General features: G+C 37.5%; 1 protein-coding gene across 1 annotated transcript; it reads left to right on the top strand.

Moving 5' to 3' along the window:
- Window positions 1–10,078: 10,078 nt before the first annotated feature.
- LOC127694543 (olfactory receptor 1500-like) lies at window positions 10,079–11,018 on the top strand. Its single transcript, XM_052196033.1, is given in 2 exon segments — window positions 10,079–10,294; window positions 10,296–11,018. Coding segments are annotated over 2 exon segments (939 nt in total).
- Window positions 11,019–18,004: the final 6,986 nt, after the last annotated feature.

Genomic DNA, 18,004 nt, shown 5'->3' on the forward strand with positions numbered 1-18,004 from the left:
AACTCCGTGAAGAATTGTGTTGGGATTTTGATGGGTATTGCATGGAATCTGTATATTGCTTTTGGCAAAATGGCCATTTTAACTATATTGATTCTACTGATCCATGAGCATGGGAGGTTTTCCCATTTTTTGAGGTCTTCTTCCATTTCCTTCTTCAGAGTCTTGAAGTTCTTGTCATAAAGATCTTTCACATGTTCGGTAAGAATCACCCCAAGATACTTTATACTGTTTGTGGCTATTGTGAAGGCGGTCATTTCCCTAATTTCTTTCTCAGCCTGCTTATCCTTTGAGTATAGGAAGTCCACTGATTTGCTTGAGTTGATTTTATAACCTGCCACTTTACTGAAGTTGTTTATCAGCTGTAGGAGTTCTCTAGTGGAGTTTTTGGGCCACTTAGGTAGACTATCATGTCATCTGCAAATAATGATAGTTTGACTTCTTCCTTTCCAATTTGTATCCCTTTGACTTCCTTATGTTGTTGAATTGCCCGAGCTAGTACCTCAAGTACAATATTGAAAAGATAAGGAGAAAGGGGGCAGCCCTGTCTAGTCCCTGATTTGAGTGGGGTTGCTTCATGTTTCTCTCCATTTAGTTTGATGCTGGCTACCGGTTTGCTGTATATTGCTTTTACTATGTTTATGTATGGGCTTTGAATTCCTGTTCTTTCCAAGACTTTAAGCATGAAAGGATGCTGAATTTTGTCAAATGCTTTTTCAGCAGCCAATGAAATGACCATGTGGTTTTTTTTCTTTGAGTTTGTTTATGTAGTGGATTGCATTGATGGATTTCCGTATATTGAACCAACACTGCATTCCCAGGATAAAGCCTACTTGATCATGGTGGATGATCATTTTGATGTGTTCTTGGATTCGGTTGGCAAGAATTTTATTGAGTATTTTTGTATCGATGTTCATAAGGGAAATTGGTCTGAAGTTCTCGTTCTTTGTTGGATCTTTGTGTGGTTTTGGTATCAGCGTAATTGTGGCTTCGTAGAAGGAATTGGGTAGTGTTCCTTCTGTTTCTATTTTGTGGAATAGTTTGAAGAGTATTGGTGCTATGTCTTCTTTGAAGGTCTGATAGAATTCTACACTGAAACCATCTGGTCCTGTTTTTTTTTTTTTTTTTTGGTTGGAAGACTTTCTATGACTCCTTCTATTTCTTTAGGCATTATGGGACTGTTTAGATGATCTATTTGGTCCTGATTTAATTTTGGTATTTGGTATCTGTCAAGGAAATTGTCCATTTCCTCCAGATTCTCCAGTTGTGTTGAGTACAGGCTCTTGTAGTAGGATCTGATGATTTTTTTGGATTTCCTCAGTTTCCATTGTTATATCTCCCTTTTCATTTCTAAGTTTGTTAATTTGGATACTTTCTCTGTGCCCTCTGGTCAGTCTGGCTAATGGTTTATCCATCTTGTTGATTTTCTCAAAGAACCAGATCCTGGTTTTGTTGATTCTTTGTATGGTTCTCTTTGTTTCTACTTGATTGATTTCAGCCCTGAGTTTGATGATTTCCTGCCTTCTACTCCTCCTGGGTGAAATGGCTTCTTTTTGTTCCAGGGCTTTCAGGTGTGTCATTAAGCTGGTAATGTATGCTCTCTCCATTTTCTTTGTGGAGGCACTCAGAGCTATGAGTTTTCCTCTTAGCACTGCTTTCATTATGTCCCACAGATTTGGGTATGGTGTATCTTCATTTTCATTGTGTTCTAAAAAGTCTTTAATTTCTTTCTTTATTTCTTCCTTGACCAAGGTATCATTGAGTAGAATATTGTTCAGTTTCCACGTGTATGTGGGTTTTCTGTTGTTTTTGTTGCTATTGAAGACCACTTTTACTCCATAGTGATCTGATAGGAGGCATGGGATTTGTTCAATCTTCTTATATTTGTTGAGGTCTGTCTTGTGACCAATTATATGGTCGATTTTGGAGAAGGTACCATGAGGTGCTAAGAAAAAGGTATATTCTTCTGCTTTAGGATAGAATGTTCTATATATATCTGTTAAATCTAATTGGTCCAAAGCTTCAATTAGTTTCATTGTGTCCCTGTTTAGTTTCTGTTTTCCTGATCGGTCCATTGAGGAAAGTTCAGTGTTGAAGTCACCCACAATTACTGTGTTAGGTGCAATGTGTGCTTTGAGCTTTAATAAAGTTTCTTTTACGAAAGAGGGTGCCCTTGCATTTGGAGCATTGATGTTCAGGATTGAGAGTTCTTCTTGTTGTATTGTATGGCGGAGAAACATCTTAAAAAATGCTCAACCTCATTAGTCATTAGGGAAATGCAAATCAAAACAACCCTGAGATTTCACCTTACACCAGTCAGAATGGCTAAGATTAAAAATTCAGGAGACAGCAGGTGTTGGAGAGGGTGTGGAGAAAGAGGAACACTCCTCCACTGCTGGTGGGGTTGCAAATTGGTACAACCACTCTGGAAATCAGTCTGGCCATTCCTCCGAAAACTGGGCACCTGACTTCCAGAAGATCCTGCTATACCACTCCTGGGCATATACCCAGAGGATTCTCCACCATGTAATAAGGATACATGCTACTATGTTCATAGCAGCCCTATTTATAATTGCCAGATGCTTGAAAGAACCCAGGCATCCCTCAACAGAAGAGTGGATGCAAAAAATGTGGTATATCTACACAATGGAGTACTATTCAGCCATTAGAAACAATGAATTCATGAAATTCTTAGGCAAATGGATGGAGCTAGAGAATATCATACTAAGTGAGGTAATCCTGACTCAAAAGGTGAATCATGATATGCACTCACTAATAAGTGGATATTAGCCTAGAAAACTGGAATACCCAAAACATAATCCGCACATCAAATGAGGTACAAGAAGAAAGGAAGAGTGGCCCCTTGTTCTGGAAAGACTCAGTGAAACAGTATTTGGCAAAACCAGAACGGGGAAGTGGGAAGGGGTGGGTGGGAGGACAGGGGGAAAGAAGGGGGCTTGCAGGACTTTTGGGGAGTAGGGGGCTAGAAAAGGGGAAATAATTTGAAATGTAAATAAAAAATATGTCGAAAAAAAGAAAATAAATAAAAAGAAAAAAAAGAAAAAAAAAGAAAGAAACTCTGTTACATTGATGTGGCCAAAGTCAATACCCTATTAGGCCTGATGTAGAGAAGAAGGAATATTTGCTTGGCTCCCTATTATCATACCCTCGATATTACCAAGAAGATTGGGATCAACTAATTTGTGTCCAGACAGCTAATTCTAAATATATATTTTTTTCACCACAAAAATAACAACTAATTAAATTTTAGAAAAAAAAAACAAACATAAAATTTGCAGCAAAATTAATGCCACTGTATACTAGTGTTGAGAAGAGACAAGAGCTAAAGGTGATTGCATTAGGAACCTAATAAGAATATCTAAAATTCAAAAGAAGCATAGAAAATGACCACACACACACACACACACACCACAAAGTAGGAATCAGCTGAATTGGAAAATCAAGTTTCAAAAGAAGTTTATGAGCTGCTAATTTTTAAAATGGTATCAAGCCTTTAGTCATGCCAAAATGAAGAACGTCTGCATAAGTCATAAGAGTAAGAAGATGCAGCTATTCCACTTTTGGATATATATCCAAAAGATTCCCCAACATGCTCATAGGCAAGTGCTCCATTATGTTCATATCAGGCTTATTTGTGATAGTGAGAAGCTGGAAACTGCCCAGATGTCCCACAAGAGAAGAATGGATACATAAAATGTGGTACATTTCTTAAGGTGCTTCTCAGCCATTTGAAATTCTTCAGGTGAAAATTCTTTGCTTAGCTCTGTACCCATTTTTTAATAGGGTTATTTGGCTCTCTGGAGTCTAACTTCTTGAGTTCTTTCTATATATTGGATATTAGCCCTTTGTTGGATGTAGGGTGGTAAAAATTTGTTGGGTGCCATTTTGTCCCTTTGACAGTGTCCTTTGCCTTACGGAAACTTTGTAATTTTATGAGGTCCCATTTGTCACTTCTTGATCTTAGAGCATAAGCTATTGGTGTTCTGTTCAGGAAAATTTCCCCTGTGCCCATGTGCTCAATACTCTTTCCCAGTTTCTTTTCTATTAGTTTCTGTGTGTCTGGTTTTATGTGGAAGTCCTTGATCCATTTGGAGTTGAGTTTAGTACAGGGAGATAAGAATGGATCAATTTGCATTCTTCTGCATGCTGACCTCCAGTTGAACCAGCATCATTTGTTGAAAAGGCTATCTTTTTTTCACTGGATGGTTTTAGCTACTTTGTTGAAGATCAAGTGACCATACATGTGTGGGATCATTTCTGAGTCTTCAATTCTATTCCATTGATCTACCTGCCTGTCACTGTACCAATACCATGCAGTTTTTTTTAAACACTATTGCTTTGTAGTAGTGCTTGAGGTCTGGGATACTGATTGCCCCAGAAGTTCTTTTACTGTTGAGAATAGTTTTAGCTATCCTGGGTTTTTTGTTATTCCAGATAAATTTGAGAATTGCTCTAACTCTATGAAGAACTGAGTTGGGATTTTGATGGGATTGTATTGAATCTGTATATTGCTTTTGGCAAGATGGCCATTTTTACAATATTAATCCTGCCTATCCACGAGCATGGAAAAATTTTCCATTTTCTGAGGTCTTCTTTGATTTCTTTCTTCAGAGACCTGAAGTTCTTGTCATACAGATCTTTCACTTGTTTGGTTAGAGTCACACCAAATGTATTTACATTGTTTGTGCTATTGTGAAGGGTGTCATTTCCCTAATTTCTTTCTCAGCCTGCTTATCCTTTGAGTATAGGAAGGCTACTGATTTGCTTGAGGTGATTTTATAACCAGCCACTTTACTGAAGTTGTTTATCAGCTGTAGGAGTTCTCTGGTAGAGTTTTTGGGTCACTTATGTATACTATCATACCATCTGCAAATAGTGAGAGTTTGACTTCTTCCTTTACAACTTGTATCCCTTTGACCTCCTTACGTTGTCTAATTGCTCTAGCTAAAATTTTAAATATTATATTGAAAAGGTATGGAGAGAGGGGGCAGCCTTGTCTAGTCCCTGATTTTAGTGGGATTTCTTCAAGTTTCAACATCATTAGTCATTAGGGAAATGCAAATCAAAACAACCCAGAGATTTCACCTCACACCAGTCAGAATGACTAAGATTAAAAAAATCAGGAGACAGCAGATGCTGGCAAGGATGTGGATAAAGAGGAACACTCCTCCACTACTGGTGGGATTACAAGCTGGTACGACCCCTCTGGAAATCAGTCTGGCAGTTCCTCAGAAAACTGTTCATGATACTTCCGAAGGACCCTTTTATACCACTCCTGGGCATATACCCAGAGGATTCTGTGGCATTCAATTAGGACACATGCTCCACTATGTTCATAGCAGCCTTATTAACAATAGCCAGAAGCTGGAAAGAACCCAGATGTCCCTCAGTGGAGGAATGGATATAGAAAATGTGGTATATTTACACAATGGGATACTATTCAGCAATGAAAAATAATGAATTCATGAAATTCTTAGGCAAATGGTTGGAACTGGAAAATATCATCCTAAGTGAGGTAACCCAATCACAAAAGAACACACATGGAATGCAGTCATTGATAAGTGGATATTAACCGAGAAGCTCTGAATACCCATTTCACAATTCACATATCAAATTATTCCCAAGAAGAAGGAAGGAGAGGGCCTGGGCCTGGAAATGCTTGATGCAGCAATGTAGGGGATTGCCAGTACAGAGAAATGGGAGGGGGTTGATTGTGGAATGGTTGGAGGGAAGAGGGCTTATGGGACTTATGGGGAGGGGAAATCATTTGGAATGTAAACAAAGAATATGGAAAATAAAAAAAAATATGTTCATTTACCCAATGGAATACCACTCAGCTATTAAAAATGGGGAGATCCTGAGTTTTGCAGGCAAATAGATAGAAATAGAAAAAAATCATCTTGAGTGAGTTAATTCAGACCCAAAAGGACATGCATGATATGTACTTACTAATAAGTGTATATTAGTCACAGAACTAAAAAAAAAAAAATGTCAACAAGCTTAAGAGCCCAAGTGAGGACACATCAGTCTCACTTGGGAAGAAGAAGAAAGCAATTGCAAGAGGGAAGAAGGGAGGGACCTGCAGGGAAAGTGGACTGGGCAGGGGAGTGGGTGGTAGACTGCAATCTGATCTGGTATTTGGGTGAGGGAAAAGGACTGAAGCCCTGAGGACCAGCAGAAAGAATGGAAACAGGCAACCTTGGAAGGTAGGTGGTTGAGGGGACACTAGAATACAACAGAGACCTGGGAGGGGAGAGAACCCAAGACTCAAATAGAGTGACCTTAGATGAAATGCAAGACAGTAGGGAGAGGGAACAGCAGGAAGGCAGACATCAAATGAGGGAGAGTAGGGCCATCCCACAGTCATAACTCTGACCCATAATTGTTTGTATCTGAAAGAATTACAGGGATAGAAATTGAGAAGGACCTGAGGAAAAGAAGGGTCAATGGTAGACCCAAAGTGGGTTCAAGCTCAAGGGGAGGTCCCAAGGCCTGACACTATAATTGAGCCTATGGAACACTCACAAAAAGAGACCAAGCATGACCTTACTCTGGAAGACACATCGAGCAGCTGAAAGTCAGATGCAGATATTTGCACCCAACAATGGACAGAAGCAGCTGACCATTCTTGAATTAGAGAAGGCTGAAAGAAGCTGAGAAGAAGGGCAATCCTGTAGCAATACTTGCAGTCTCAATTAAACTGGACCCCCAAGATCTCTCAAACACTGCATCACAAAACAAGAAGCATACACTAGCTGATTTGAGGCCTCCAACACACATACAGTAGATGGCTGCCAAATTTGTGTTCATTCAGAGATAATTTACCTAACCTTGAGAGACTGGATGGAGGCCCCAGGAATTTAGAGGTCAGGTGGAGTTGGGGGAATGGGGACATCCACATGGGGCATGGGGTAGGGAGGAGGTATGGGATGTGGAGCAGTTGGAGGGTGGACTGGGATGGGGTGTAAAGAATAAATTATTTAACAAAAGACAATATAAAAAGAACAAGAAATGAAAGACTACAGATATGCTATAGATGCTTAGAAAATTTACAGAATAACAAAAAATGCTCTCAACAACTCCATTCCCACAAATTGGTAGTCTACCTCAAAAAAGCATTCACAGTTACTTCAGTGCTTTTCAAATAGATTTGGCTCAGTCTACTGAGATCTAACCTGGATCACACAAAAATCCTGTGAATTTCATAACTGGTAAAGGGTAAGTAAGCACATGATTTTCTCTTCATTTCCACCTTCTTAGTAAGTGTATTAAGGACTGATCAGTGACCATCACATGCTCCCACCCCAGGGCTTTGGATAATTGGTTCTATATAGCTTGTAGGTAATTGTACAAGATCAGGATTCCCCAGGGATGCAGAACTCTTTGGGTCCACAGATAGCAAGAAGGGGACATACAAGAAGAAGTTGACTGCAGAGGATGCTCTTTCCTGTTCTTATAATGAATAAAAGTGTCCAGGATCTGAAGCAGGATCCATGATATACCTTCAGTCATCCTAGATAAAATTTCATGAGGTACATTACTATCTTCTAAACTACAGATCTTGCACTTCCAGTTTCATGACAGTATGATGGGCAATTTTTCAGGTATGACATTATTGTACTTTGTAATACTTTCTAATATTTTAGAATTACCTTGTTCCTTAGTTACATTGATATTAATTTTGTTAATGATGGGGTTTATTACAATTACTTATTTGGGACTTTTTCCCATTTCAACCCAAGGTCTTCAGGACAGGGGCAATGCTGCAGTGCTGAAGCCTTCTTTCAGTAAGTTTTTAGTTTTAAGTATTAGTAAGGCTGGAAGAGATCTTCTGTCCAAAAGAGAACAGATATCAACAACACCAGAGTATTCACACCATCTCAGTACCCATTTATAAAATTGAGTATCACCTTGAAAAAACCAGAGTCCATGTTTTTATAGAATTGCAGGTGAGCTGTATATATAACAACAGCTAGAACTATTTCCTTGTCATATCTACTATTCAGGTAAAAATTGTGACTTTATACATCTGAAGAAGTAAAGTAAATTGGGTCAGCAGCATGAACCATCAGAAGTGATCTTTACTTTGTCTTCTCTTCATGTAAGCCTACATAAACCATGGACACCACTCATTCACAGAATACAAATAATTCTGAGAAGCTTGGTGCACAATGTCCCTTAAATTGCTCTAAGTTTTCTGTTTTTTCTACTAACTGCTCACACAAGGCCTGTCGCATTATGAAAGGTCAGAGTCACTTTACTCTGATATAATGTTAATAACTAAATTAAATGTTAAAACCACAGTAAAACACCTTCATAGAATACCTTGAACAGTAATTTGACCAAAATGGACTTTAAGCCCTAGACAAGCTTGTATTAAAACTGTAATGTTAGGTATGTATATCTGAACATGAACTCAAGGGATGGATTAAATTAACTGATACTTTATAAGATATTTATTGTATATGTGTTTCTACATAATTATCAGTGGAATCATATGTATAGGGAAATGAATATCATATAAATATAGTAGAATCATATGAAGCATAAAATATTAGTCATTAGCATTATGAAAAAGAGCATTGCATTCTGCACACCCCAATACTTCCTATAAATACATAATAACATCTTAAATCTAATCACAGATTATCAAATTTTATTGTTAAAAGGGTAAGTTTGGTGACTTCATATTTTGAGGAAAATGAAGAAGAGTAATTATTTGGATATAATGTAAAATTCTTCCTTAAATTTTAGCCTATGATAGGCAAGAAAAATATACAGTTAGAAATGGTGGTGTCACAAACTTCTATTTGCAGTACAGCATTGCTGAAGAGTAAAATGCATATGTGACATGTTAGGTCATATTTGGTTGTAGTGGCTGATAGAAGTTGGGTAAGCACCCAATGTTTTGGTATGTTATTGGATTTGTGTTCTCAAAAAAGAATATGGACATCTAAGGAATGAATTTGGAAAGAGGGAACTGTATTATATCTCATTATACCAGTGTGGTATAAATCTACTGAATAAATTGGCAGTGAGACATGTGAGAGAGGTTGGATTTGAATGCTGACTTCAATACTTCACTTAAGAAATGATGGCATCCATTTCTAATAATGCAATTAGAAGATTTTGAATAAATGAATAAGAAGAGAATGAAGGTGAGAAACTGAATGAGGTCCTGGGTTGGTGTCGAAGGTAAGAGAAAAGAAAGAATACAGTAGGAATCTCATGCAGGATATTGAATTAGTCTTAACTATTATGAAAAAATAAAGAAATGGGAGAGAGAGAACAAGTTATGGGAGAAGAGTAAATTTCTTTTGGGATGAATTAAGCCACTTATGCCTGTGAAAGATCATTAGTCAGCAACAAGGTAGCTATTTCTGTAGATTACAGAGGCAACTGCATTTTGTCTTTAAATGATGATCTAATGCATTAAAGTATAGGTGTTTTTCTTCAGTTTGATTTTGAATTATGTGGAGTAGGTATACAAAAATTCTTCAAGAAGCTTCACAGAAATAAACTAATGAATATTCTAAACAGTAGTTTACACTGTTCTTTAACCAGAATGCAGGAAAGAAATGCCAAAACATTTTTCATATCACAAATAATTCGATGTGCTGAGGGAATACTAGAGAAGTAGAGCATGTTAGGGCAGCAAGGCCATAAAGACTGAACGTATTTGGATGCAGGGACTTCAGTTACTTTGAAGACAGCATGTTTAATTACTCTTAAGTATACCACACACCTTTTATGTCACAAATCATTTTCCTTTACAATGAAATATGTATATGGATAATGTGGGAGGGAATCAGCATACTCTACAGGATTTGATTTGTATGTCAACATCTACCAAGGACAACTGACAAATTAATAGACCAAGATTATTCCATATCATAGTGAGGTAAAGAATATGAAAATTAAAGAATGTAAAAAATAAAGGAAACTTTTTCTAAATAAACAAATGAGGCAAAAGAATGAAATTGATGTATCGTATCATACAGTCACAAACACTGGGATTTTAAGAAAACTTTTTTTTTCTTAAAGCCATTTGAGGGAGAACATGACTGGAAACAACCAAACTTTGATATCGCAGTTCCTACTCCTGGGTCTGCCCATCCTGCCAGATTATCATTTCCTGTTCTATGCCCTGTTCCTGGCCATGTACCTTACCACCATCTTGGGGAACCTGCTAATCATTGTCCTTGTTCGACTGGATTCCCATCTCCATACACCCATGTATTTGTTTCTCAGCAATTTGTCCTTCTCTGATCTCTGTTTTTTCTTCTGTCACAATGCCCAAGTTGCTTCAGAACATGCAGAGCCAAGTACCATCTATATCCTATGTGGGCTGTCTAACACAGCTGTACTTCTTTATGGTTTTTGGAGACATGGAAAGCTTTCTTCTTGTGGTCATGGCCTATGATCGTTATGTGGCCATCTGCTTTCCTTTGCATTACACCAGCATCATGAGCAACAAGTTCTGTACTTCACTAGTGCTACTCCTGTGGATGCTGACGACATCTAACGCCATGATGCACACCTTGCTCATGGCTAGATTGTCTTTTTGTGAGAAGAATGCAATTCTCCACTTTTTCTGTGACATTTCTGCTCTTCTGAAGTTGTCCTGCTCAGACACTTATGTTAATGAATTGATGATATTTATCATGGGATGGATCATCATTATTATTCCATTCCTACTCATTGTTATGTCCTATGTAAAGATTTTCTTATCCATTCTCAAGGTCCCATCTATCCAGGGAATCCACAAGGTCTTCTCCACCTGTGGATCCCATCTGGGTGTGGTGTCTCTGTTCTATGGGACTATTATTGGTCTCTACTTATGTCCATCAGGTAATAATTCCACTGTAAAGGAGAGTGCCATGGCCATGGTGTATACAGTGGTGACTCCCATGCTCAACCCCTTCATCTATAGCCTGAGGAACAGAGACATGAAGAGAGCCCTAATAAGAGTTATCTGCAGTAAAAAAATCTCTATGTAATGTCAGTACCTTGGATTGATACATAATATCATATAATAAATGTATTGATATTAGTGTTCTATATGAAATATTGTCCCTCATCATAGGACCTTCAAGAAGTAGCATGTTACATAACTGTTCAATGTAGAAGAGAGAAGAGGTTTGTTGCAGTAGTGAAAGAAGAAATGTTGTTTTTGATATCTGGCTACTACTTCCTCCTTACCTTGCATAAACAATGGTGAAAATTCACAGTGGATGAGGGACTGCCCAATATGACCTCTGTTCCTCCTATGTTACTGCAAAATTTTATCATGTTACCAGGATTTCTGTGTTCACAGATAGATCATTGAAATATTTTATACAATGGATTTATGACACTGGATTACAATGAAATCTCTTCACTAGCCTGCTTCCTTCTCTTCTTTTCTGCAGGTCCTCCCATACTGATTTTGACCTAATTTTCTTCTTAACTTCCCATATTCTTTCTACATATGTATGTATATATATATATATATATATATATATATATATATATATATATTATATATATATATATATATATATATCTTGATCTTAACAAATTTATTGAAGTCATTTTGTACAATTGTCATTTGTATAATATTAGTCTTAATTTGGGATTGATTAACAAATAGGGATCATTCCATTTATTTCTCTAAAATGAGTGAAAGAAGAAAGAAACCTAGATGCTGCTGATCTCTCATGTATATTCATATTTTACTTTGTAAAATATCAGTTTTTAGTGGATACCTTTTTAAACACTTGTGGCAATCTAAAAGAGATAGAGAAGGTTCTGTTTCATACACTGAAGAATATGAGGTCCAAGGACTTCCCATCTTACACATAGGAACAATGTGTGAATGGTATGAGATCATAGACTTCTACTTTTTTGGTCTGATTTCTGTAGAAAGAGGATTTTTCTTTATTTTTAAAATTCTTTTCCTAACTACAGCATAGAATAATCTTGGTCTATTTATTTCCTCCATTGTCCTTCGTAGGAGATGACTCACATCCAATTGTTTATACTCCACTCATCACTATCCCTTACTACAGTATCTCCATGTGAAGCCAATCCTACCTCTATGGGTTTCTCATTGTCTGGGAAACAGACTCACTTGAGCATCTGTGTAATCATCAATAGAAATATGCATACCTTGATCTCTTCTGTTTTCACACTGTCTTCTCTTTGTACTTCATCCTGCTTCTTGAATTGTTATGTTATCTCCCAACCAGTGGTCTATGTGATCACTCCTATGTACACACTCACCTGCTGTTTCCATAGCTAAACTCTGAAATCTCATTGTCACAATATAACAGATTTATAATTGACATGACAGATATACATCATGTCTGTTTCCTTTTCATGTGAAAAATAAAGTTTAAAAGACAGAAATATTCAATATCAATGAATATTTAATGGTTATAGAATGTAATGAAGAGCTATGATGGACAGTACAAAGAAATACCACAGTGCAAAAATATAGCTTAGAGTATGTAATTCTTCAAAAATATTTTTAAAAATTCAACTGACACATAAAATAATAAAGGTGTATTAAGACAATACAGTGTGATGAATACCATATGTAATGTAGAAGATGGACTGTGTGAGAGTGGAAGTAATTGAAATAGGGGAGGAAGCAATTAACAAGAGAGGTTAACAAAAACATTAAACAAACAAATAAGAAATCAAGTTTGGTGTGATCATATACCTGTGATCCCAGCACACATGCAGCTAAGGCAGAAGTATCAACAGAAATATGAGCTCAACGCAGCTGCTCACCTATGGTGACCCTATAAAATCACCTTCACTGCATGATGAGACCCTGTGATATTTGCCTCACTCACTGTATAGTAGGACCCTGTGAAATCAGCCTGAAGTGCATAGTGAGGACCTTGGAAAATCAAACTCCCAAACATCAATTTTGTGCCAGTGGAATATTGAGTATAAAGTTACATTATGAATGAGAAAATTTACACTTAGGCTTAAAATATGTTGGGCTTAAAAATATTGGTTTTGCTTTTATTATGCAGGCAATTGCAATTTATAATTGTCAGCAGAATGAGCAAATGATGATCAGATAAATAAAATTTATTATTCTCATAATGGGAGATATTACCCAACAACAAAAATGAATAATTTTGAAGTACTCAACTATGTGGAGTTTCTGTAGAGAAAAAGAAGGCAAATGTAAAGAGCAGATGTTGAATGGGTGAATTTCATTTAGATATTTTTAAAAGCCATATGACAATGATCATGCAAAAGTGTCATGGACTTCTGCATATTTATGTTTTATACCCATAGATTTGTGTTACTCTCAACGTTGGGCAGAGATTCTTCTATTCATAGTAGGTATTGGTTAATACTGAGTCACAGAAATGTCCAATGGCTGAGAATAAGTGACTATAATATGCATCCATAGATTGTATCTTATCTGGACCATCCATCCTCCAAGTCTCAGGGAGCATCATGGAAGAAGAGGAACACAGATTGGAAGAGATAGGGGATGGGGACAAGGACTGTGAGATGCTGACCTCATGATGACAGAGGTGTTGCAATCGTAAGTTTCAGGGATTGTGTTCACTTGAATGCACAATATCAAGCCAGCTAAAATTTCCAGTTTGAATAATTCCAACAGCAATTGACATCCCACTTGATGAAGTGCTATGGGTAATTGACAATTGCAGAGATTGAGAGCATTCTTATTCCTCAGTGTTGAGATCCCTGATGGGTTATCCTGTAAAAGATGATCAGTCCTAGATGCATATACATGCAATCAATGCTGAATGAGCCAAGTGGGTATGTGAATATGTGGATTTGTTTATATGTATGAATAACCATGAATGTTAAAGAAGAAGCTGTGAATTTGGGAGTGGTGTCAGATATAGGATGAGTATGATAGAGGAAGGAAAGGCGAGAAGTGATATAATTTCATTTTAAATTTTAAAATAATTAACACAGAAGTGGAAGGGGCTTCTAATACCCCACTCTTTCTTTAGGAGTTCTTGGCACTTGGTCATTTCTATTAGAGAGAAAATCCTTCCATGGAGTGGGGTGGACATCATCAGGCTGCCCACACACTAGTGAATGTCTTACAGTCGTGTGCATCTGAGCAGCACTAACTGGACTCTGGTTTATATAGTAGTAATGATGATAATGATAATAATGATAATAATACCTGATTTTATAAGAGATATGTATAGGGGAGGAGGGCCAAAGGAGTTGGAGTGAAGGTACTGAGAAAGATATGGTGAAGATGGATTGTATACATCTAAGAAATTTTAAATTAATAAAAATAAATACTTTGGAAGAACATTAAATTCTCACAAAAATCAGAGGCTTAATATGTACACATAATGTACAAATAGTGTATAAACATTTATATATATATATATATATATAAAATGTGTATGCAATTTATATGGATTTTTATGTATATATTCTTACCTATATTTGGTATATATATGGGACAGAATCCATTTAAGAGAGGCTACAGCAAGTGAATTTTCTGTATATGGCCCACCATTTAGCATGGCTGTGATGGGTGCACACTGAAGGGCCACAGCTCTAGGGATTTTTATCCCAAGACTGCTCTTTGCTGCTGATAAGCCTTTTCTGCCACTATTACATAACCTAATAATTTCTGAGCATCATACCACCCTGTTGGGCAATTGTTTTTTGCAGATCAACATGAAAATGAATGTTCATGAATTAATGCTATTTAGATGAATTTATAACTTTATAGAATTCCTGATTTGATTCAAATAATTTTAGGAAGAAAGTTTAAGTACAAGCTGTTAGTTTTTTTTCCCAGAAAGATGCAATAAAGTTTGAGTCACATAATGGCTGTCCCCCATAGAATAATAAGTAAAAGCTGCATAATAAGGAATGCAACAAACTTTCATTAATTGCACTAAGAAGAGAAATAGGCTTAGAATGATTCTGATCAAGGAAAAACATTCATTTTAGGTAAGACCCAAGGATGAGGCCACAGGCACGCACTATGGCACTATAGCAAGGCATGTTAAACTGTTGCTTTGAACATATAATGGGCTTATAGAATGAAGCACTGCTTTAAACTTACTATCAACATCCTTCTCTAACTCCCTTTTTGTGTAACATTTTACATGAGGTGATCTTTTTTTTTCTTACAAGAGAAATTTTTGTCTAAAAGATATAAAAAGCTGAAAGAAAAAAATATTTGATGTAGACATTTTGTCCTTTATCAATTGTATGTCTCTGTATATGCCTGACTCTCTCTCTCTTCCTTTTACTGTATATCAGAAAGACTTAAAGAACCTGAGGCTCTCCCCTGGTCGGAGAGAGGACAGTGAGTCAAAGAGTAAAGAGCTCAATAAAGGACCTTTCTTTTCTCAATAGCTCTTTTCTCAATAACTATCAGCAGGAGTTACTTGATCCAAAGGCAGCCAGAAGAAGATGTATTCCAAGGCAGCAGGAGGAGGCTTTGAAATGCCACAGTGGCTAGAGCTTAAGTACAGTTGCGACTCCTAATAGTGCCACTTCACATGGGCCAAGAGTATATACATATATATATATATATATGTGTGTGTGTGTGTGTGTAGTACATATAAGATATTGTATATAAGATACAATAAGACCAGACAGTATTTACATATCAAGGTTGGAAGAGGCAACCCATCAGGATGTAAAGGCTTCTAAATCAAGCAGAAGAATCTCAGATAGGCCTTTCTCCCACTGTTAGTAATCCCATAAGTACACCAACTTACAAAACTATAGCATATAAGCAGAGGGCCTAGTTCAGAGCCATAAATGCTCCCTGATCATTGTGAGCCCACTTGCATCCTAGGCAGCTGACTGTATGACCCATGTTTTTGTGGTATTCTTGATCCCTCTGGCTCCTCAAATTCTTTCTCCCTTTCCTCCACAGGACTATCCAGGCTCTGCATACTATTTGGCTGTGAGATTCTGAATATGTTTTCAGCAGTTGCTAGATGATGTCTCCTTGGTCTGTTAGATGAATTAGATGGGCTCCAGCCCTTGCTCATCATGAAGGCATGACAAACTGTAGGTTGGAGGTTGTGGGCTGTGATGGTGCCTCATTCCTTCTACTTGAGTTATTGCCTTTTTACAAATAATGGCCAGTTCAGGTTCTGTGTCCCCCATTACTAGGAGTCTTTGTTAATGCCAAACTCATAGGTTGTGAAGTTTCCATTTCACTAGATTTCTACTTTGCTCCACAAATGACCATAACTGCAGTCATCTCTCTTACTATTATCTCCACTCATCCCATCCTTTTCATTACTGCTACAATTCCTACCTCCCTAGTCCACCAGGGAAATCTATGTTAACTCTAACAAGAAATTGAAAGGCTTGTATGATTTCCTTGAAGAAGAAAACTGAATAAGATATCAATAGAAGAATGGATACAGAAAATGTGGTTGATGTACACAACGGAATACTATTCAGTGAGTACATCCTGAGTTTTGCAGACAAATGGATGGAAGTAGAAAATATCATCCTGAGTGAGATAACTCAGACCTAAAAGTAATTATGTACTTCCTAAAAAGAGGATATTAGACAAAAAAGTCCAGAATACTCAGGATATAATCCACAGAACTCAAGACGGTTAACAAGTCAAAAGGCTCAAGTAAGGATACTTCAATCTACTTGGGAGGGAGAAGAAAGCATCATGAGGGGAAGAGGGTGGGAGGAAACTCGGTGGGACAGGGAAAGGGGAGGACAAAATGGGAATATGATTAGGTATTGTGGGTGGAAAACAGGAGTGAAGCCCTTAGGGCCAGAAGAAAGAATGGAAACAGGAAATCTCAGGAGGTGGGAGGTAAAGGGAGGTAAAAGTCCATCTAGAATCTATCAGAGATCTGGGAGGTGAGAGACTCCCAGGACCCATAGGGAAGGACCTATAAGGAAATGTCCAACAGTGGAGAAAGGAAACTTAGAGAGTACACCACCAGAAGAAAGACAAGGCATCAAGTGGAGGGATAGATTTGCCATCCCACAGTCAAAAACTCTGATACAAAATTGTTCCTGTTTAAAAGAACTTCAGGGACAAAACTGGAGAAGAGACTTAGGGAGTGGATGCCTAGTGATCAATCTAAATTTGGAAACATCTTAAGGGGAGGCTGTAAGTTGTGACACTATTACTCATGCTATGGTCTGCTTCCAGACAGGAACCTAACATGGCTGCCCTCTGAGAGGCCCAAGAAGCAGTTGACTGAGACAGTTGAAGATAATTACACCCAACTAATAGACTCAAGTCAGGGGCCCTAGTTAAACCTGTTGTTTAAGTAAGGAAAGACTAGAAGAAGCTGAGAAGGGCAACCCCATAGGAAGACCAGTGGTCTCAATTAACCTGGACATTCGAGATCTCTCAGACACTGAGTCACCAACCAGGCAGCATACAGAAGTTTATCTAAGCCCCCTGAGACATATAGAGTAGAGGACTGTCTGATCTGGCCTCAGTGAGAGAAAAGATACCTAATGCTAGAGACTTGAGGCCCAAGGAGTGGAGAGGCCTGGTAGGTGGGATTGGGTGGGGACATCTTCTTGATGATTGGGGAGGAGGAATGTGGTCAGGAACTATTGGAGAGCAGACCAGAAGGGGGGAAACAATTGTACTATAAAAATAAGATTAAACATAATTTAAAAAAGAAAAATAAGAATACAAGGCTTGAACCCAGTCCTTTTAATAGTCACTATTACAAACTGTTTAAGATGATTAAGCAACACAAGTTAATAGAGAGTAAAACTAAAAATTATAATAGATTCTTATTTAATTGTGATAGTGTTTTCAAGAATATTCAAATATTTTTTAAAATTAGATATATTCTTTATTTACATTTCAAATAATTTCCCCTTTCCTGGTCCCCCCTCCAAAGTCCCATAAGCCATCTTCCCCCCACCTGTTCCCCAATCAACACCCTCCCACTTCCCTGTCCTGGTATTCCCCTATACTACTACATTGAGCCTTTCCAGGACTAGGGGCCCCTCC

Source organism: Apodemus sylvaticus, chromosome 10 (assembly GCF_947179515.1).
Source record: "Apodemus sylvaticus chromosome 10, mApoSyl1.1, whole genome shotgun sequence".
Taxonomy (NCBI): Eukaryota; Metazoa; Chordata; class Mammalia; order Rodentia; family Muridae; genus Apodemus; species Apodemus sylvaticus.